At 39.9% G+C, this 22,824-nt stretch overlaps 1 protein-coding gene across 1 annotated transcript in view; it reads right to left on the bottom strand.

Moving 5' to 3' along the window:
• The window catches only part of CPB2 (carboxypeptidase B2), a 48,901-nt gene that overhangs the window by 17,351 nt on the left and 8,726 nt on the right, over positions 1–22,824 (bottom strand). Inside the window, exons 2-6 of the mRNA XM_022574861.3 lie at positions 11,187–11,262; positions 9,451–9,575; positions 7,805–7,913; positions 4,281–4,382; positions 1,887–1,991 (exon numbers count right to left, since the gene is read on the bottom strand). Of these exons, the coding sequence (XP_022430569.1) occupies positions 1,887–1,991; positions 4,281–4,382; positions 7,805–7,913; positions 9,451–9,575; positions 11,187–11,262 (517 nt within the window). The remainder of the gene's footprint in view (positions 1–1,886; positions 1,992–4,280; positions 4,383–7,804; positions 7,914–9,450; positions 9,576–11,186; positions 11,263–22,824) is intronic.

A 22,824-nucleotide genomic window follows, 5' to 3' on the forward strand; every position in this document is an offset into this window, starting at 1 on the left:
AATGGGTGAGTGAGGGCTGAAATATAGCCTATACTCTGTGTGTCAAGCCCTACCTTCACGTGTGGTTGCAGCTGAAATCCCAGAGGAAGGGGTGCCTAGCTTTTAACAGCTTTATTGAGATATAATTCACATGCCAGAAAATTCACCATTTTTTTTTTTTTTTTTTTTGCGGTACGCGGGCCTCTCACTGTTGTGGCCTCTCCCGTTGCGGAGCACAGGCTCCGGACGCGCCGGCTCAGCGGCCATGGCTCACGGGCCCAGCCGCTCCGCGGCATGTGGGATCTTCCCGGATCAGGGCACGAACCCGTGTCCCCTGCATCGGCAGGCGGACTCTCAACCACTGCGTCACCAGGGAAGCCCCAGAAAATTCACCATTTTTAAGTGCACAATTCAGTGGATTTTATATCACAGAGGCATGCAACCATCACCACTCTCTGATCGTAGAATATTTTTATCACCCCGCCGACCAACACCAAAAACCAAAAACCCCTTAGCCATTAGGAATTACCCCCCTTCTCCTTTCTCCTCTTCCCCCAGCCTGGCAACCACTAATCAACTTTCTGTCTCTGTGGATCTGCCCATTCTGGACATTTCATGTAAGTGGAATAATAAAATATATGGCCTTTTGTGTCTGGTTTCTATCACTTAGCATAATGTTTTCAAGATTCATCCATGTTGAATCAGTACTTCACTCCTTTTCATTGCTGAATGGTATTCCATTGTAAGGATATACCACATTTTATTTATCCACTCATAAGGTGATGGACGTTTGGATTGTTTCCACTTTTTGACTTATGAATAATGTTGCTTTGAACATTTGTAAACATACGTGTTCAAGCCTCCTGGCTATACACCTAGGAGTGGAACTGCAGGGTCAAACGGTAACTCTATGCTTAAACTTTTGAGGAACTGCCAAACAATTTTCTAAAGTGTCCGCACCATTTTGTGATCCCAACAGCAATGGATGAGAGTTCCAATTTTTCCACACTCTTACCAATATTTGCTATTATCTGTCTTTTTAAAATTTTAGCCATCCTGGTGGATGTGAAGTGGTATCTCATTGTGGTTTTGATTCATATTTCCCTAATGACTAATGATGTTGAGCATCTTTTCATAATGCTTATCGGCTATTTGTGTATCTTCTTTGGAGAATTGTCCTTTCAGATATTTTGCCCATTCAAAATTGTCTTTTATTTGTCTTCTTACTGTTTATTTGTAAAAGTTATTTATATATCTTGGATATGAGTCCCTGATCATATATATGATTTGCAAAAATTTTCTGAACGGTTTTCATTTATTATAGAGGTTTACAGTCATTATAATTTTTACTTTTATGGTGTACTCTTTGTCTCATATATGGATTTTTTGATGCTGAGGCCTTCTTCGGGGACAAAATTCCCTATTATGATATATGGGATAATACGATCTGCTCTGTAATGTTGCTTTATGTTCAATTTCTAAGGGCAGAATATGGCAAAAGATATCTGCATAATTCAAATCAAAAGAAAAAAATTCACTGGGACTCAATTCCGATAATTGCTTCAGTTCTTTCCTTTACTTAGGAAACATACCACAATAGCATACTATTTCTTAATTATGTTCCAGTGTTTAGCACCAGCCAGAAATGTAGAAAGGATAAGACAGACAATCTTTAGTGTAATTTAAATGCTTAAAGTCTTGGTTCTCAAACTTAATATGCATAAAAGTCACCTGAGAAGATTGTGAAGATTGTAGATACCCAAGTCTCACCTCCAGACATTTTAAGTCACGAATTCTAGGATGTGACCTGGGAAAATGCATCTAATAAACAGGCCAGTTGATTCTGATGCAAGTGGTCTTAGGCCACATATTGGGAAGCTCTGGCTTAAGAGAATGTGAATACTTACAGAGGCTATGAACCACAAGCAGAAAGCAGGGGAGATCCACTCTCTGGCATGGATTCCACAGTCAATCCACATGGCATTTTTGGCCCTTTGTTCTTTCCTAGAAACCTGCACAGAGCAAATCAAATAACAGTAATAAGAGGCTTCAGGACAATAACTTCCATATATATAGTGCTTCTACTTAATCCTTTTAGCAAATCTATGAAATACGTATTATTCTCTGCATGCCTTTGAGAATTCTCAAGGGAAATTAAAAGCTGGTGTAATTAAAGGATAGTAGCTAAGGTCACATAGCTGGTGAGGGTTGGGACTGAGGTCTGAAGCCAGGACTCGATTTAAAACTCTTTTTTCTTTAACTTTTATTTTTTTTAATGTTTAAAAATTTTTATTGAAGTTGATTTAGTCTTGTGTAAAGCTCTTTTTATTCCCTCACAATCCCCTTGCGATACCAGAGCTGCATGAGGTGGGTGTAGAAGTAGACAGCAGAGAACTAGTGTTTCAGGCCATACCTTCACACTCTAGTTAGAATTAAGTGGTTATGTGTTGGGTACACAGCTTTCTGTGGGAGGGGTGGGACAGAGAAAGGCTTGGGAGAGGAAAGCCAGTGGTCCAAGATAAACTTGGATTCCCTCACCATTTTCCCCGGGTGCACACTCTTAATGTGTAGATTATTTCCCTATGTCACCCCAAAATAAGCACACATCTAGCTTCACACCAATTTATTACCAACAGGTCTGGGGACAGGGGCCTCATTCTGATTTACCATCTGGGGGACTAGTGGAGCTGCCAGCTTTCTGGAATAAGAACTCCCCACCTTTCCTCCATGATAGGCTTTGATGTCTTCAGAATTCTCAAAAACGCCTCCAAACAAAATGAATCATAATTCATTTGCTTTTAAACATTAGTTAGACACACATTTTAGAGTATGGAGGGAAGGGAGAAGAGTGTTGCAAACTCAAACAAATAAGTGGGGTTGGAATTCCAAAACAAGAAAAAGAGAGAGTTCGATTTTTAAACTGCCATCTATGCCACTCAGGGAGGTTCTTCTTAACTAACCCGGAGCTCGGGATATCCAATAAGAAGGCAAGTGAGAAAGTCAAATGGCTTTGGCCACAAAGGGTCAAATTGTACAAAGAGGAGAACTACCCAGCTGATTTAATCCACTCAGTGTAAAAGAAATCCTGAGTTGTCTGCACTAGTTGCCTTACTCGACCTTCTGTTTTACTGTGCTGAGCAAATTCTCTTGGTGCCGGTCCTGATGCTGGGAAGATGGAGGAATCCCAGAGACTCACATGATGTGCACATCCTTGGTTGAGTACGATTGGGAGTAATGCATGCAGAAAGCATGGTTCTCCAACATGTACATTAGGTCCCAGAAACACAAGTTCCAAAGAGTACACACAACACGGCTGAAAGTAAATGTCACGGGTGGGTAGGCCATGATTAAGTGGATCCAGTCTGGTTGACCAACTCGGCTGCCAAGAGGACCCAATTTTCCTAGGTCTGCCTTGAGTGTGCACCGCAAGTTCTTGTCAGAACAGATGAAAACCCAGAAATCCTGAGTCAAAATCCTATCTTTGGATGATCGAAGAGGCCCACCTATCACAATTTAGATAATGTTGGGAAACTATGTATAAATTAAATGTTCCTAAATTGGATGTGTTTTTCCAATGATTAAATTGTTTTCCAGAGCTTCTTTTTCATTTATTTTTATTTTTTTTCTTCGGGGGAAAGAGTGGTTAAAAAAACAGAACTGCAGAATTAGAAATTAACCGGCAGGAATTAGTTTAGTTTCACGGCTCCCAATATTCTTCCTGTGGCCACATTCACTGACTTTACTAAGGCCAGTTTATTCAACTGAAAATAAAGAACCAGACAGGCGGTGACTGAAGCAAAAGCTATCATATCAGCCCTGCTGCCCCAAATCCCAGCATTGCCCTGGTTCCTATCCTTTCCTAAGTTTCGCTGTTCAACTCTTTCTTTGGTTCTAAAAACTGTATCAATGTCAATATTTGTTCAATCACAGATTCCCCTACTCTTTTTTTTTTTGCCTAAGTCAGTTAGTCAGAGGTGGTGGTGTTAATAAAACAGGATTTGAAATTTAATCTAGACCACACCCCTCATTTTATGAAGGTAGGCATTAAAGCCCAGGAAGGTTAAATGGCTTATCTACGTCACAGCGTTGATACCGTTAGACCAACACTACATTAGTAAAGGAAAAAAATTTAAAGGTAATAACCAATCCCTAAATAGCTGGATATTAAAGTTGAGGAACACTTATAACACACATATTTCCAGAACTCAAAAAAAAAAAAAAATCCAAGTAATAACAAGCACTGCTGGAGAATTAACACATCCCCCAAAGTTGAAAGGTCAACGACTCTTCCCACAACATACCTTTAAAACATAAAGTGGGTACTTCTCGTATGAGGATCCAATGTGGATTTTTTCAACCATATCAGGATACCACTCAGTCATAACTTCTATCCAAGAATAGATCTATCAGAGCAGAAACCAGCAGTCACAGAGCAAGTTCAAAGCATTTTCCTGACAAAGGAAACAGACCACTTCTTCGAGGAAGGGCAATCCCTCGAAAACACTTGTATGTGGAGAGAATGAGGGACTAAAACCCTTGGGGTAGGGTGTTTCTTCTGCTGTTTAGAAAAATCAATAAAACAAGTTTTGAAAAATATCAAGGTTTAGGGAAAAAGTACTAAGAAACTTACAACAAATTAGGAAAAGATAATCTTCAAAGCAGCGCTCCTTAAGTTATTTTTAAAGGCTCATCACATTGAATCCCTGCCTCTGTGCATGAAATCCTCTTTACCATTCAAGAGTTCATTTCTATACGGAATTTTTTTTTAAATATCCACTTTTCAAGAGTAACCTAAGGAAGTCCTGGGCGCTGTCTTTGAACAGGATAAATCGAGGTGCCGTTATTTCTTACTGAAGACCTGTGCACTCACAACAAAATCTGTGAAAGGATGAGAAGCAAAGGGGAAAACAATCCGGAGAAGAAAAATTTCTCTTCTACCCAGGGAAGGAGTTTGATTCTGGACCTCTCTCCCGGGTGGAAGTCTAGTGGTTTGTGATTCTGTCAAGGTTATAATAGAAAGAAAAAACAAATATGTCTGGGTCTGATTTTAGGCTAGTGCCCACCTGAAAGCAGGCATTGAATGATGGAGCCTGGCCACGTTTAATGTAGACTAACTTCTCAGGGGCGATTTTTAAACTTTTACACCTTCTGCAGTGGGAATGACCAACCCAATGGCCTTATCTCTGGGAACTTTTCTAGAGGTAATTTCAAATAGCAATCCTAGCTGATGGGAATGCGAGCACTGTTTGCCCTTGGATCCTCTTAGAGGAACATAACTAGGGTGAGTGGTATGTGGGAGTGGTTGCCTTGTGCCAAGAGTTCAGATGCTCCTGGAAGGCCTACCTGCTGCCAAGTACCAGTGCTGTCAGTGTCTGAGGTGCCGGAAATTTAACTATCAGGATTTCCTCATTGGGCCTCTGTTTACTGTGTTACTCCTCTAAGGCATGCATACACCTGAGAGAACTACTACATCAAACTATTTTGTGTTACAGCATTGATGGTTCAGTAGATTTCCTCCAACAGGGAGGCTGTGTTATATAAAGGCAGCTTTATGGAAAACTTTATTCATTTCACAATCTGCGGTAATGATGGTCACATCCTTTGAATAACTCTCTTCTTTTGCCATTTGTTTTAAGTGATGTTTTTCAGTCATTTGCTTTTTTCCCCTGCAGGGGATTACTGAAAATTTCCTAGTGAGAGTCAATGACAAAAGAAACCCCTCTTGCCCCTCAAGTGAACATGTGGTGAGGACTGAAGGAGAGATCAGTGTTGAAGGGGAAGAAAGGACTTGGCAGAATTTCCGGGGAGCAAGATTGCCATGGTTCCTACAAACCTCTTAGAAAGGATTGGGCGTGGGAGCGAGGAGAGGTCCAAACTGTTTTCTGGAACGTCACTGTAATGAAATGAATTGTGTCCCCCCTCAAATTCATATGTTGAAGCCTTAACCTCCAGTACCTTAGAATGTAACTGCATTTGGAGATAGGGCCTTTAAAGAGGTAATTAAGTTGAAATGAGGCTGTTGATATGGACCCTAATCCAACCTGACTGGTGTTCTTATAAGAAGTGGAGATTAGCACGGACAGAGAGCCGCCAGGGATGTGCACACACAGAGAAATGGCCGTGTGAGGACACAGCAAGGAGGTAGCCATCTGCAGGTCAAGGAGAGAGGCCTCAGAAGAAACCAGCCCTGCTGACACCTTGACCTTGGACTTCCAGCCTCCAGAACTGTGAGAGAGTAAACTCTGTTGTTTAAGCCACTCAGTATATGTCACTTTGTTATGACCGACTAATACAGTGTATGGCAAACTAATACTTTTTTCCTCCCGTGTCTTTCCAACTCTTTCCTGGGGTGAGGGTAAGAAAAAAATAAGCCCTTTGAACAAGGTATTTAAAATATACCAGAAAAAAAATTTTTTTTAAATGTTCATATCCTTTATTTATTTGAACAAAGTATTTAAAATATACCAGAAAAAAAATTTTTTTTAAATGTTCATATCCTTTATTTATTTATTTAGGCTACACCATGCGGCTTGTAGGATCTTAGTTCTGCAACCAGGGATTGAATGTGGGTCCTCGGCAGTGAAAGCACAGAGTCCTAACCACTGGACTGCCAGGGAATTCCCAGAAAAATGTTTTTAAATACCTCTGTATAAGGCATTCCACTCTTCCCACCAAACCCAACACAGCATTGACATAGTTAGGTTCTCCATTTGCAAATTGTGCCTACCCAGCCTCTCCACTCTGGACCTCAAGTTTGCTGATGCAGGGCTGATGTAGGAGGCTGGAGGGAGGTGGTCTAGGTGGAATAGACAGAGGCAAGGTAGGAGAGAGAAAAGAGAGGGTTGCAATTTTAAGATCCCCGTCAACCAGCCAGGTACATCGATTCTAGAAGCACACTGAGTTCTGGTTTAACTAACTGGAAAAGAACAGATGCTTTTGAAGATTCAATAGAAAACTTTCTTATTACTTAAGCCTTAGATGTCTTAAAAATATGGATATGGTTCTTAACAGTTTCTGGGCACCTAGCCAAAGACGATAAAAAATACTTGTATTAAGGAATATAGCAGCATACTCCTATGAAAGAATAGAAGGTATCAAGGGATTTGTACTACTTGGAGTATATTATATTGAAAAGAAAGTGCTCCAAGGGGTTCAACTAACAAATATGGGGAAATGGCTCTTAGAGTATGATGTGAAAGCTTACTGAGGCCAATTGAACACTGATATCTTGCTTAGGTTCCCTCTAGAAAAATCGGAACCTATAAGTACTAATAGGAAAAGAAACCAGTTTCTTAAATATTAAAACACAGGCATTATCAACATTATTATTATTACTATTATTACTTAAATAGGTTCTTTCTGAGAGGAGTAAAATGCACTTAAACACTTTATTGTGAACTAAATATAAGTGAATAAATTTCTTTAATTCAGCGAGATAATACGGCGACCATTCCGTAAGAGCACAATTAGGATAATGGTCTAAGGAGACATGATTAATTGGACTGTTAATTTTTCTGTGGCAGTTTCAATAAAAAGGCCCTATTTTTAATTTCCTGTTGTTCCTTAGAATGCAGTGTTACTCCTAACAGAGATACTCTTAGCTATGGACAAACAGGCTGCTTAGAGGCAATTTCCAAAATACGACGCAATCTTCCCAGGGAAGATATCTACAAAAGGATGAATTACTTCTGTATAATCAACCTCATTGTGATTTTTTTTTTCACCCTCTTCCACTAATTTTGATTCTCTAATAATTTCCCATGGCTGAAACGGCAAAGCTCGTTAAACGAAAATAGGAATTTTCGAGAGAAACGTGACAGCTTACCTCATTTAGTGAGTGATACTGTTCATAGTAGGAGGAGGAGGCCCGGGGGCTGATGCTGTCATTGGAAGTCTGCTGCCGGATAAGATCTTCCACATTTTCCAACAAGACCCTGGGTTATGAAACAGGGCATGAGCTGGTTGCCAAAGAGGGCTCTGATTTTCCTGCATGGCCCATTGCAGGCACAACAGGTGAGCAAGGGGGAAAAGTCACTAAGAAATCTAACAAGCCCAAGGTGAAAACACCGCCAGCTAACATTATGATGAGCTGAAATACACAAGCCCTCTGGGTAGAGCCTCATGGGCATTGGAGGGATAGTGGCTCCTATGGGGTATGTTTTCAGGGCCTCCAAAATCTCACCCCTTCTCCAACATTATGAACATTTCTTGACTGTGACTCATTAGTGTGTTTTATGTGAACATACAGGTTAATGGACAATGTTCTTCAATCCAGAGGAACAATGTATTATTCTGTTTTCAGTTAAGGACCGAGGAGAAGCAGAAAGCCTTCTCTTTTTATTTTTCCCTGTGAGTCACTGACCTACACCAGATGCATGTATAGGTATATATAAGCATGTATAGGTTCTGCATGGCCAAAGTTGGTCAAATCTCTAGAGAAATAAGAGCACAGGAACAGGGAAGGTACAGAAAGGTGATCTCATTTAATTTCTCTTGCAAAGGATCACACAGTTAACTAGGCACAAACATCTTAATTAAGACAGCCTGAAGCCATTCTGTTACCTGGGATGAACAATTGAAAGTTAGCTGTCATTCTAATAAAGCTTTCTTTACTTTTACTTAGGTCAGGGGGTAAAAGCCAAGCCTTTGACATCAGAAAGGTCTGAGTATGACTCCTAGCTCTGCCACGTTCCAGCTAGCTGACCTTGAGAAATTCCTTTGAAAATTTTTTTTCATACACACAATGAGGATAGTATTTACCTCACAGGATTAAATAAGGATTAAATGATACAATGTATAGAAAGGCTCAGCACCTTTCCAGGAAGGCAGAAAACACCAATAACATATTATTAATAATAATCATAGTGTATTATCCAAAGGTTGCCCATTGATACACAGAAGAAAGCACGGCCTCCAGGAAGTGACAGGGCAGCAGAGGGACACTGGCGCTTGGGCAATGGATACAGAAAGGAGATGTGGACAGGAGACTCCAAAAGGAAGAAGGCATGGACTCTGAACAGAAATCATACCTAATGCAAATTTTAGTTTAGGGCCAGACATTCCAGAATGTTCACTGACCTTGTGAAGGAAGCAAAATCTCCTTCAGTAGCTGCTTTTTCAAGAGACACCACAAAGCCTACTAAAGTGAATGACAGTTTTGCTCCCCGAGTCCAGGCACAGGGTGGAGGAACTATAAGAAGGAAGCAACTGGGAGGAATGGTAAGAGCCTCCTCAGATCGTTGAGTCTCACAGTGCTTTGCAGATAAGGGACCAAGGTCATGAGAGGTAAACCACTTGTCCAGGGTCACAGAGCTAGCCCCTTGGGCTTCATCACCAATCCGTTCCAGAGATTTCCATGTTGCCATGTTTAATGTAAATATTTTTTCCAGGAAGCAACGACACCATCCACTAGTAAAATGCATCATAGGTGCTTAGAATAGCTGCTCAGTAAATATGGAATCATGCCTCTACCTGAACGGAATTCTGCTCTCATTTAAATGGGCTTTCACGTTGCTTACATCAGACGCATTCACAAAAAAATGGACTTCTTTGCTCTTCGTGATAAATTCAGCTGTCACTGGCTGCCAGAGGACAATCTGCAGTTTCAAGGGGGAAAATTGATAAAAACAAAGACAGTTTTTCACACCATTCTCGTCTGTAGCTAAAGCCATAAAAGGGTTTTTATAAGGGAAATAAAAAAGACATTCCTGGTGACTGGTCCCCATTTACACATGTGGTAATGTAAGCATTTATTTTACAGGGGGCTAGTTTTATTCTTTTCTGTAACCCCAGTAGCTAAAGAGGGCCTGGAACTTACTAGGTACTCAATAAATATTTGGCAAGGCAATGAACTAATGAATGAATTCATGAATGAATATATTTATGGCCCAACTGTAGAACTGGATGTGTATGTCACATGTTTAAAGAGAAATGAAAGTTTGTCTAGAAAGTTGATGAAATGTTGCTTTTCTTTAATAAAAATTCCATATCCTTGACACTATTATGCCTTTTCTTTAATCTAATTGCCTTTGGGAAATGTCTTCCCATACATAATATTTACATGTTTTTTTTCTATTTTATTGAGCTTTTTTAAAGCACTTTCACACGCATTGCCTTTGATCATTATAACAACATTTTGCCATAAACCAAGCAGGTGTTATTATTTTCATTGTTCAGATGAAGAAATTAAGGCTCGATGCTAAGTCGCCTAAAATCACACACCAAGAAGTGGCAGAACCAGATCTAAGTCCTGAATCTCAGATGCTTCCTCTGGCAGTAGTTCGTCTGTCCACGGTGTGGTGGCTGTGAGGATGCGCTGGGCAGCTCTTCTGTTGGGAGGGGCTTAGTTCACTAACCTTCCCCACCGTTGTCCCTCATGATTCCCCCCTGCCTTCTCCAGGGCTGCAGCCAGCCAGTGACAGAGCACTGCGGGTGTATTATTGCAGCCCCGTTCCTGCTAGATTATGGTCTCCTCTTACAGATGTCTTTGGCTTAAGGACTTATCATGGTCCAGGCAAACCTTCACTGGGACTGCCCTGTGGTCTAGAGGTTGTCCACACACAACCCTCCTTTCTGCACACATGTCAGAGCTGCTTGATGGTCTGGGGGGTACTCCCTGCCACCTCCAGCTCCCTCCTCTTCATCCTTCACAAGCAGCCCCCATAACAAGTCTCACACATCTCTAATATAGTTGTGACCTCTGCTTCTCACAGAGCCCTAACCCAACAACCATGGAGCCATCAATATTCTATCAGGATATTTTGTAATGTATCAGTTTTCTATTTTCTGGGGAGTTGAGTCCCAGGCATGAAAATTTTAATAAATTTTCCTTTGTATTTTTGATGCTTACACCTTGGCTAAGTATTATTGCTTTTTAAACAAAGATCTATTGGATTTCTGTTACTGTAGCATCTTTGTAAGTACCCCCCCCCTTTTTTTTGGTGCTGAAACCCAGGAATGAACCAGTAAGTTCACACTTTCAATGCCTAGGTACTGTCATGTAATTTGCTGAAAAGCCAATAGCATAAATGAAGAAAGTTTGATTTAGGGAACCAGTAAAATCATGTGATTATGGGAAGGAGGAGAAGGGTACAAGGAGAGGGGTTTATACCAGCTGTATATAAGTCAGACGACATATAGGAGAGAACATGGTACACCAGACTTGTATAAAATATAAACAATAAGAAGATAAATGAGGGAGAAGTTACCTCGTATGTTGTAGTAGTATTTTGCAGAATTTGAACTTGCCTGGAGGTTCTAGGAAGAGCAGATAAAACCTGGCCACTGGGGGAAAAAATAAAACAGGAGTTTGACCTTAAACAAAAAGTGAAAATAAGATAAATTATATTGGGAGGGGCTCCTAGGAAACTGTAAAAAGGAAACAAAATGTTGAAAGAAAAGAGGATCTCACCACAGATTTTAAAATAACCTTAGATTTTGCTTCCAGTCAAGATGGAGAAACAGGGACCAAGTTTACCCTCCTGCTTGAAACAAATAAAACACTGGACAATGTATGTAAAACAATGTCACTCAAGAAATTGAATATCTGTAATATGACGAAACACTGTATCCTGGATTGGGTCTTGGAACAGAATCGTGGAAAAACTGGTGTCATCTATAAGAAAGCCTGCAGTTTTGTTAAGAGTAGTGTACCAATGTTGGTTTCTTAGTTTTGATAAATATACCATGATAATATAAAATGCTAACAATGGGTGAAACTGGGTGCACGGTATAGAGAAACTCTCTGTAATATCTTTGCAACCTTTCTGTAAATCTAAAAATACTTCAAATAAAATTTTATTTAAAAAATAAAACAAAATCATGTACTGAGAACTCCAGAAGCACAAAAGTTTATGATAATTTCTGCTTGTCATTATGAGCAAAGGCTTCATGGAAGAGGTAACTGGGTAAGTAAGCAGTGTAATGGCAGACTGGCAGGAGACAAAAGGGCATTGTTGGGGAAACGGAAAGTTGTTTATTTTTGCCAAGTGTAGGATTTAGGTATTTAGGGCAAGAGAAGAATGGAAGCCAAACAGAAGTGAGTTTGGAAACTTATGTTAGTTCTCCCCTAGAGAAGTTTTCCAATGCATGCTGAGAAATTTGGCCTTTATCTAGCAGGCAATTAGGAGTTAAGAAAGTCACATCATTTGACTTGTGATTTACAAGAATAATTTTGATGCCAGCGTGGAGGATGGTTTATTTTGGAAAGCCTGATCAAAAGATTCTAAACTCTGGAAATAAGCCTATGGAGACTTGATTATCAAAAAAGAGAAAGAGGAGCTCCCAGAAACAATAGATTCAGAGATTTGGTGCCAATCACTGGTACAGTTAAGTGTAAACTATTCAACTAGTGATAAATGACATATGTCCAAGGATATGTATCACAAGATGATTCATAGTAACAATAACTGGGAACCACATGAGCGCTTATCAGTAACAGAATTGTTGAATGTTGGTGATGTCTCCACATTCTAGAATGTTTTGTAGCCATTATAAAGAAAGAGTTAGTTAAAATAGTTAACTTGGGGGAGATTTATGTGAGGCATTAAGAGAAAGAAGCAAGAAGTGAGTGGAGAATGGTAAGAAATATTATCCCATTTTTGTAAAAAAATAAGTTAGAAAGAAAAAGGAAACTTATAAGTGTTAAAAGCAGGAGAAAAGAGCTTCATCCATGAGAGAGCAGACAGCAGAAGCAAGAAGAACTACAATCCTGCAGCCTGTGGAACAAAAACCACATTCACAGAAAGATAGATAAGATGAAAAAGCAGAGGGCTATGGACCAGAGGGAGGAACAAGATAAAACCCCAGAAAAACAACTAAATGAAGTGGAGATAGGCAACCTTCCAGAAAAAGAATTCAGAATAATGATAGGGAAGATGATCCAGGACCTCAGAAAAAGAATGGAGGCAAAGATCGAGGAGATGCAAGAAATGTTTAACAAAGACCTAGAAGAATTAAAGAACAAACAAACAGAGATGAACAATACAATAACTGAAACAAAAAATACACTAGAAGGAATCAATAGCAGAAAAACTGAGGAAGAAGAACGGATAAGTGACCTGGAGGACAGAGTGGTGGAATTCATTGCTGTGGAACAGAATAAAGAAAAAAGAATGAAAAGAAATGAAGACGGACTAAGAGACCTCTGGGACAACATTAAATGCAACAACATTCGTATTATAGGGGTCCCAGAAGGAGAAGAGAGAGAGAAAGGACCCGAGAAAACATTTGAAGAGATTATAGTTGAAAACTTCCCTAATATGGGAACGGAAATAACCACCCAAGTCCAGGAAGCACAGAGAGTCCCATACAGGATAAACCCAAGGAGAAACACTGAGACACATAGTAATCAAATTGGCAAAAACTAAAGACAAAGAAAAATTATTGAAAGCAGCAAGGGAAAAATGACAAATAACATACTAGGGAACTCCCATAACGTTAACAGCTGATTTCTCAGCAGAAACTCTACAAGCCAGAAAGGAGTGGCATGATATACTTAAAGTGACGAAAGGGAAGAACCTACAACCAAGATTACTCGACCCAGCAAGAATCTCACTCAGATTCGATGGAGAAATCAAAAGCTTTACAGACAAGCAAAAGCTAAGACAATTCAGCACCACCAAACCAGCTCTACAACAAATGCTAAAGGAACTTCTCTAAGTGGGAAACACAAGAGAAGATAAGGACATACAAAAACAAACCCAAAACAATTAAGAAAATGGTAATAGGAACATACATATTGATAATTACCTTAAACGTGAATGGATTAAATGCTCCAACCAAAAGACACAGGCTTGTTGAATGGATACAAAAACAAGACCCATCTATATGTTGTCTACAAGAGACCCACTTCAGACCTAGGGACACATACAGACTGAAAGTGAGGGGATGGAAAAAGATATTCCATGCAAATGGAAATCAAAAGAAAGCTGGAGTAGCAATAATCATATCAGATAAAATAGACTTTAAAATAAAGAATGTTACAAGAGACAAGGAAGGACACTGCTTAATGATCAAGGGATCAATCCAAGAAGAAGATACAACAATGGTAAATATATATGCATCCAACATAGGAGCAACTCAATACATAAGGCAAATGCTAACAGCCATAAAAGGGGAAATCAACAGTAACACAATCATAGTAGGGGACTTTAACACCCCACTTACACCAGTGGACAGATCATCCAAACAGAAAATAAACAAGGAAACACAAGCTTTAAATGACACAATAGACCAGATAGATTTAATTGACATTTATAGGACATTCCATCCCAAAACAGAAGATTACACTTTCTTCTCAAGTACACATGGAATATTCTCCAGGATAGATCACATCTTCGGTCACAAATCAAGCCTCAGAAAATTCAAGAAAATTGAAATTGTATCAAGCATCTTTTCTGACCACAACACTACGAGGTTAGAAATCAATTACAGGAAAAACTGTATAAAACACAAATACATGGAGGCTAAACAGTGTGCTACTAAATAACCAAGAGTTCACTGAAGAAATCAAAGAAGAAGTTTACAAATACATAGAAACAAATGACAATGAAAACACGATGACCCAAAACCTATGGGACACAGCAAAAGCAGTTCTAAGAGGGAAGTTTATAGCAATTCAATCTCACCTCAAGAAACAAGAAAAATCTCAAATAAACAATCTACCCTACACTTGAAACAACTAGAGAAAGAAGAACAAAGAAAACCCAAAGTCAGTAGAAGGAAAGAAATCATAAAGATCAGAGCAGGGGCTTCCCTGGTGGTGCAGTGGTTGAGAGTCCGCCTGCCGATGCAGGGGACACGGGTGCGTGCCCCAGTCTGGGAAGATCCCACATGCCGCAGAGCGGCTGGGCCCATGAGCCATGGCCGCTGAGCCTGCGTGTCCGGAGCCTGTTGCTCCGCAACGGGAGAGGCCACAACAGTGAGAGGCCCGCGTACCGAAAAAAAAAGATCAGAGCAGAAATAAATGAAATAGAAACAAAGAAAACAATAGCAAAGATCAATAAAACTAAAAGCTGCTTCTTTGAGAAGATAAACAAAATTGATAAACCCTTAGCCAGACTCATGAAGAAAAAAAGGGAGAGGATGTAACTCAATAAAATTAGAAATGAAAAATGAGAAATCACAACAGACACTGCAGAAATACAAAGCATCCTAAGAGACTACTACAAGCAACTATATGCCAATAAAATGGACAACCTGGAAGAAATGGACAAATTCTTGGAAAGGTACTATTTTCCAAGACTGAACCATGAAGAATTAGAGAATATAAACAGACCTAACATAAGTAACAAAACTGAAACCATAATTAAAAATTTTCCAACAAACAAAAGTCCAGGACCAGATGGCTTCACAGGCAAATTCTATCAAACATTTAGAGAAGAGCTAACACCGATCGCTCTCAAATTCTTCCAGAAAATTGCTGAGCGAGAAACACCCCAAAATTCATTCTATGAAGCCACCATCACCCTGATACCAAAACCAGAAAAAGATATCACAAAAAAAGAAAATCATAGACCAATATCACTGATGAACAGAGATGCAAAAATCCTGAACAAAATACTAGCAAACAGAATCCAACAACACATTAAAAGGATCATACACCATGATCAAGTGGGATTTATCCCAGGGATGCAAGGATTCTTCAATATACGTAATATACGCAAATCAATGCACACTAACAAATTAAGGAGTAAAAACCATATGATCACCTCAATAGATGCAGAAAAAGCTTTTGAGAAAATTCAACACCCACTTATGATAAAAACTCTCCAGAAAGTGGGCATAGAGGGAACCTCCCTCAACATAATAAGGCCATAGATGACAAACCCACAGCAAGCATCATACTCAATGGTGAAAAACTGAAAGCATTTCCACTAGGATCAGGAACAAGACAAGGATGTCCACTGTCACCCCTCTTGCTCAACATAGTTTTGGAAGTCCTAGCCACAGCCACAAAGGAGGCAAGAACATACAATGGAGAAAAGACAGCCTCTTCAATAAGTGGTGCTGGGAAAACTGGACAGCTACATGTAAAAGAATGAAATTAGAACACTACCTAATACCATACACAAAAGTAAACTCCAAAGGGATTAAATAAAGCCTTAAACGTAAGACCAGACACTATAAAACTTTTAGAGGAAAACATAGGAATAACACTCTTTGACATAAAGGGCAGCAAGATCTTTTTTGACCCACCTCCTAGAGTAACAGAAATAAAAGCAAAAATAAACAAATGGGACTTAATTAAATCTAAAACCTTCTGTACAGCAAAGGAAACAAGACAAAAAGACAGCCCTCAGAATGGGAGAAAGTATTTGCAAATGAAACAACAGACAAAGGATTAATCTCCAAAATATACAAACAGCTCATGGAGCTCAATATCAAATAAACAAACAACCCAGTTAAAAACTGGGCAGAAGACCTAAATAGACATTTCAGCAAGGAAGACATACAGATGGCCAAGAGGCACATGAAAAGATGCTCAACATCACTAATTATTACAGAAATGTAAATCAAAACTACAATGAGTTATCACCTACACCAGTCAGAATGGCCATTATCAAAAAAGCTAGAAACAATAAATGCTGGAAAGGGTGTGGAGAAAAGGGAACCCTCCTGCACTGTTGGTGGGAATGTAAATTGATACAACCACTATGGAGAACAGTATGGAGGTTCCTTAAAAACCTAAAAATAGAACTACCATATGACCCAGCAATCCCACTACTGGGCATATACCCTGAGAAAACCATAATTCAAAAAGAGTCATGTACCACAATGTTCATTGCAGCACTATTTACAATAGCCAGGACATGGAAGCAACCTAAGTGTCCATCAACAGATGAATGGATAAAGAAGATGTGGCACATATATACAGTGGAATATTACTCAGCCATAAAAAGAAACGAAATTGAGTTATTTGTAGTGAGGTGGATGGACCTAGAGTCTGTCATACAGAGGGAAGTAAGTCAGAAAGAGAAAAACAAATACCATATGCTAACGCATATATATGGAATCTAAAAAGAAAAAAATGGTACTGATAAACCTAGTGGCAGGGCATAGAGGTAGACATAGAGAATGGACTTGAGGACACGGGGTGGGAGGGCAAAGCTGGCGCGCAATGAGAGTAGCATCGACATATACACACTACGGAATGTAAAATAGTTGGCTGGTGGGAAGCAGCAGCACAGCACAGGGAGATGGGCTCGGTACTTTGCGATGACCTAGAGGGGTGGGATAGGGAGGATGGGCGGGAGGCTCAAGAGGGAGGGGATATGGGGACAAGTGTATGCATATGGCTGATTCGCTTTGTTGTGCAACAGAAACTAACACGGTATTGTGAAGCAATTATACTCCAATAAAGATCTATTTTTAAAAAAAAGGATAATCAACAAGGACCTGCTGTATAGCACAGGGAGCTCTGCTCAATATTATGTACCAACCTAAATGGGAAAAGAATTTGAAAAAGAATAGATGTGTGTATATGTATAACTGAATCACTTTGCTGTACACCTGAAACTAACACAGCATTGCTAATCAATTATATTCCAATATAAAATAAAAAGTTAAAAAAAATAGAGGCTGAATTTCAATTTCGCATAAAGGAAATTTTGTGTTGACTAGAAGATAAGATGCTTGGGTGTTTTTCATATGTATTAGAAGACAAGAAAGTAACAAAGTTAGTCAACAGAAGGGGAAAGAAAATGTAAAGGTAAAAAATGTGTTATCTAAATGGGTCTCTTAAGGAGAAAAAAAATTAAGGAAATGTAAATTAGGAAATGTGGAGGAGTAAAATTATGGGGATATAAATTTACCATAAAATATATTAATATGTCCAAGTTCAAACTGTGGTGAGCTGGACTCTTCCTATCTCAAGTTTGACAAAAGTGCCAACACAACAGAATCAAATAATGAGATGGGGTCAGTCAGAGGCTATGAAACCCAGGCATAGAAACTGGTTTTAACCACACAGGCTAGTTGGGTTTTATCAACAGGTTGCTGCAAAGGCCCACAACAAAACCAGACTGAACCAGCGAGATCCTAGATAGAGGGCAAAATAGGCTAAAGGTCACCGCTTTCCTGAACTTGATTTATCTCTGTGTTTGTTTCAAAAGTACCTGGTGTTCGGCAGAGATGTTTTGCAGCTGTACTTTGAGAGATACACAACGGTCAACCGTCCCGAACCGGCTCTGACTTGACCACAGGAACACACCTACGTAGATGAAACCTGGAGGTGTCAGAGAATGCGCTTTGCTTCATCACCATGCTTATATCTCCGCCCTAAGAGGGGATTTGTACTCTGCTGGCACAGTTTGTGCCGTGTGCAAAGGAGCATGGAAGACTGCGCATGCCTGGCTGCCCCTGGAAGTCTCCGCCCCCTTCCTCGAGCCCAGATGACCTCTGTGCCTCCTAACCCTTAAAGTTCCCTTACTGCCCTCCCTTCTGGGAGAAGGTGCCTTTAGAGCTCGAGCTCCCCTTCTCCATTCTCTGGCCATTGAGTAAAAGCCTGTCTTGCTTGCACCAAACAGTTTCATCATTGGCAGCACAAACCTGAGCCGGAAAGAGCTCCCTGACCCAGCCAGGGGGGCTTCGGTTCAGCCGGGGCCCCAAGAGGGGGGGCTTCACATCTCATTCGGTAACAAGATCACCTTATGTAGGGCTTACCATTTTTTCAAATAAGTTTCCTGGCTCCGTGCCCCCTTAAGTCAGAGAGAGGATGTGAAAAGCGGTCAGAGGGGAGACAGGGGGAGAATTTGTGAGTATATTTCTTTGCATCAAATTGTTGCGATTCTGTGAATCCCCACTCTCCCAAAGGGGATGAAGTTTGGGGATGTTACTTCCTTCAACTCAGCCTAGTGGGGGGGAGGATGGGTGAGTCTAAGCATGTTCCCTCAAGTTTAACTGACACAAGCACCGGTGCCTGACTTGCTTCTGAGAAAGCTAAACCTGCATGGGCTGGCCTCCAGTTGACTAGATTAGCCATTAATATCAGAAGAAAAGGCACTTCATGTTATGTATTCGTTATGGCTCAGATGCCGTCCAATAGCGCCACCTAAAGGGGTGGAGAGCAAGAACCTGGAGAGCAAGAACCTGGAGGTGAAGGCAAAATTCTTAGAATGAAAGATGGAGTCACAAGTGGCTACCTAGAAACAGCTGCCTCTATCCTGGTCTGCAGAATTTCTGAGCAAGGGAATCTCAGAAATCTCTAAGAACTTAAAACCCAAGAAAAGGACTAATGAGAAAAGGAGTCAGGTGTGTGTGTGTGTGTGGAGAGGGGTGAGGAGTTGTTTTCCTACAAAGATTGAGATATTTGAATAATGCCTTGGTTGGAGTAGACATTCTAGTGTCTGAATTGAGGTTTGCATTTCAACATGACTCAAGGACTACCAATTACTTAAGAGTGGGCTAAAAAGCCATAGAATTTTCTAACTTTCCATGCAAGGGCGGGGAAAGATTACTCTGTCACATAGAATATACTGGGGCAATGGGAGATGAAAAATAAAGGTGTGGGGTATTTTTGTTTGTTTGTTTTACTTTTTATTGGGGTGAAGTTGATTTACAATGTTGTGTTAGTTTCAGGTGTACAGCAAAGTGAATCAGTTATATATATACATATATCCACTCTTTTTTAGATTCTTTTTCCATATAGGTCATTACAGAGTATTGAGTAGACTTCCTTGTGCTATACAGTAGGTCCTTATTAGTTATCTATTTTATATATAGTAGCGTGTATATGGCAATCCCAATTTACCAATTTATCCCTCCCCCCTTCCCCCCCCACCATAAGTTTGTTTTCTGTATCTGTATCTATTTCTGTTTTGTAAAGATGTGTTTTGATGAGGACTCTGAAGGGATACAGTTACAGATGTAACCAATAACCATTTAGGAAAAAAAAAAGCTTGCACCAAAAATAAAGTTAAAAATACAAGCACAGTGAGATAACAGGTCACTTTACACAAAAAGTAAAACGAGGCTCAAGGAGGGCTCAAATTGTTCAAGACTGCATGACTCATAAGTAGCAGACCTAAGGTTTCAACTCAACTCTCCAGCTCCTGAGCTTTTAATACCTAGGCAACATTTCCTCTGCTGCTTCCCCTCTAAGGATATGATTATGGTCCTCAAGGTCTGTTCCCTGCTGTGGTTTACAGGGATGAGTCACACTCGCCATAGCTCTGAAAGATGATTTTTGAATTTAAAAAGCTGGTGAGATGGCTCTGAACAATGGAATATAGCCCAAGGCTGCAGTTTTGTTTTATGCATTACAGCGTTTTAAAGCCACTAGTGCCCTGTTCTCTAAGATGAAAGTAATATATCAGTAGGAGCTAAGTCAAAGAGAACAAGCTGGTCTCCAGGTGGCAGACAGTATATGGAGTCAACAAAAGGAGCTCTTCCTGTGGTCTATTAATAATTCAAAAGCCTCCTCCACTCTCCTCCAGCTCCTTTTCCTTCTTTTCATCCTATTTCATCTTCTTTCCAAATAAATAGCCTCAGCTGACTGGCCACACTTGGGTAATCAGAGCACAATGCAATTAATGACTGTTTACAAGATTCTTGCTAGTATTTTTTTACGCTTTATAGTGTTTAGCCTTTAAAATCAAGTGAACATGGAGACTTTTTTTTTTTTGGCTGTCTTTCTCTTTGACAAATGGTATTTATGCCTTTAAAACTTTTTTTGTTTTCATTCCAGAACCTTTTACTGATGAGATTTATCAAAATGCAACTGCAGATCCGCCATTGATTGTCTGAACACAAAGTGCTATTAGGAAAATGATCATGACAAGGAAACAATAACAAAGAGCAGCTTTAAAAAAAAGTCAGACCCTTAACTCTTTTTAGGAGGGGTTATATTTTTTACCCCCAGAAATAATTCATCAAAGTCTGTCACCCTGAATAAAATTAGAGTTTTCTTTTAGCTTTGGTAATAGGCAAGTCGTGGAAAAGCAATGCTCAGAAACATTTGGTAAAAAAAAATATATATATATATATATATATTTTTTTTTACTCACAGAAAGAGAGTTTGTGATTTTATTTCTAGTGGAGGAATGGGACCCAGGAATCAGATATGCATCTGCCCACAGAGCTGCAGTTCCCCTTCCCCAGTACATGGGGACCATTACGATAGGTACAAAGTATTAAATATTTTCAACATGATATTATTTGATTAAAATATAGTCATAGTCTCACCCCTCTCTTCAAGCATAGGTATCAATCAGACTTCAAAGTATATGCTGAAGCAAAAAATAGTAAGAAGAGCCGTGCGTGAGGGACTTTTTCTCATTCATTTCTTACTATTTTCTTTCTGTGTATTTCCTTTATTTGCCTAACGTGTAGTTCCACTGAACTATTATAAGCTTATTCGTTTTGCAGCAACATGGTCAAGCTTTGGTAGATCTTGCTAGTGGTTGTCTTATCAAGGAGTTTAGTTTACTATATGATGCAGATGGTGGTCTGTAGGTGAGCCTGCTAACCTCTGACACAGCCAGCTGTTATGATGCTCGTGCCAGGCTGCCGCTGAGGCCACCTTTAGACCTGCCGTAGTGAGGACCTTGAGACCGGACTTGCAACCCCGGCCTCTCTTCCAGGCTACCTTCCAGACTGCCTGTCTCTGCCAATTCACTGTGACTAAATCTGACCTCCCTTCAAATTGGCTGTCTTCCTAATTTCTATAATTTTTAGAGGCAATGCTGTGCAGTGAAAAGAGTAGAAATGAGGTGAAAATGGGGTTGAATACAAACTCAACATTTGTTGTTTGACTTGGAGCCAGTGTTATTCTTCCTGAGGCATATTTTCCTCCTCTGTAAAGTGTCAGTAAGAAAGACTGGAGGATTGTGGGCACTTAACAGGTTAACATTTATAAGTGCCTATCCCAGTGCCTGGGACAACACAGATGCTGAATAGTCACTCACTTCCTCCCCTTTCCCTCTCTGGCAACGACACTACCATTGCCTACAGTGCCCAGGTTGGACATGTTGAGAGCAGTTTTTCTCCTTCCCTCTCCTTTACCCTTAATTAAAGCCAACTGCCAAGTAATTGGATATTAGAACTAGCAAGAACCTTAGAAATCATAGCCATCTGATTTATTGACAATACATAGAGACATAAGTCACCAATTCTCCTAGCAATATGTCTCCCGTGTCAATTTCAGTAACAATCATTTGGTGATGAAATTTGTTACTTGATACTTGGCGATTATATTCAACAAAAAAGAATCAACCAACTCTTCTTAGTTTAGTAATGATGGGCAAACACAGCTTCCAACTCACAAGTCAAACTTTTTTTTGTGGCCGCGCTGTGCAGCTTGCGGGATCTTAGTTCCCCAACTGGGGATTGAACTCAGGCCCTCAGCAGTGAAAGTGCCAAGTCCTAACTACTGGACCGTCAGGAAATTCCCAAACTCTATTTTCCTAAATGCTGTCCTATGGCTCTTTATGACTCAGTTTCTTTGGCAGAATTTCCCCTGCCCCTGGTATGTCCCTTCCCTCTTTGCCATTCACTGAGGAGAGGAATACATCTCAGAGACAACTGGAGGAGAAAAGGATCATAGAAAAAAACAACAGGAAAAAAAGATAATTCCAAAGGAAACAACATCAATTTTGAAAAGCCTAAAAGTTGACTAATGAATTACAATAATACATATAGCCTCAAAACTATTTACACCATGTTTTATATATGCTAGGGCATGAGTTTCTGTTCTGTCAAGTGGTTTATAGTAGAAAATCCTAAGGGATTCACCCTACCAAGCAAAATAAGAACTAGATATGTTCATGTGTGTGTTCTTTATAACACAACCATTCTTCCTTTCCTACTCCATGCTGAACACCCATGCACAACCCAAACCTCCTCTCT

This window comes from Delphinapterus leucas, chromosome 18, assembly GCF_059928025.1.
Source record: "Delphinapterus leucas isolate spDelLeu-1000000601 "Yukka" chromosome 18, BTC_Dleu_Yukka2, whole genome shotgun sequence".
In the NCBI taxonomy this organism is placed as follows: Eukaryota; Metazoa; Chordata; class Mammalia; order Artiodactyla; family Monodontidae; genus Delphinapterus; species Delphinapterus leucas.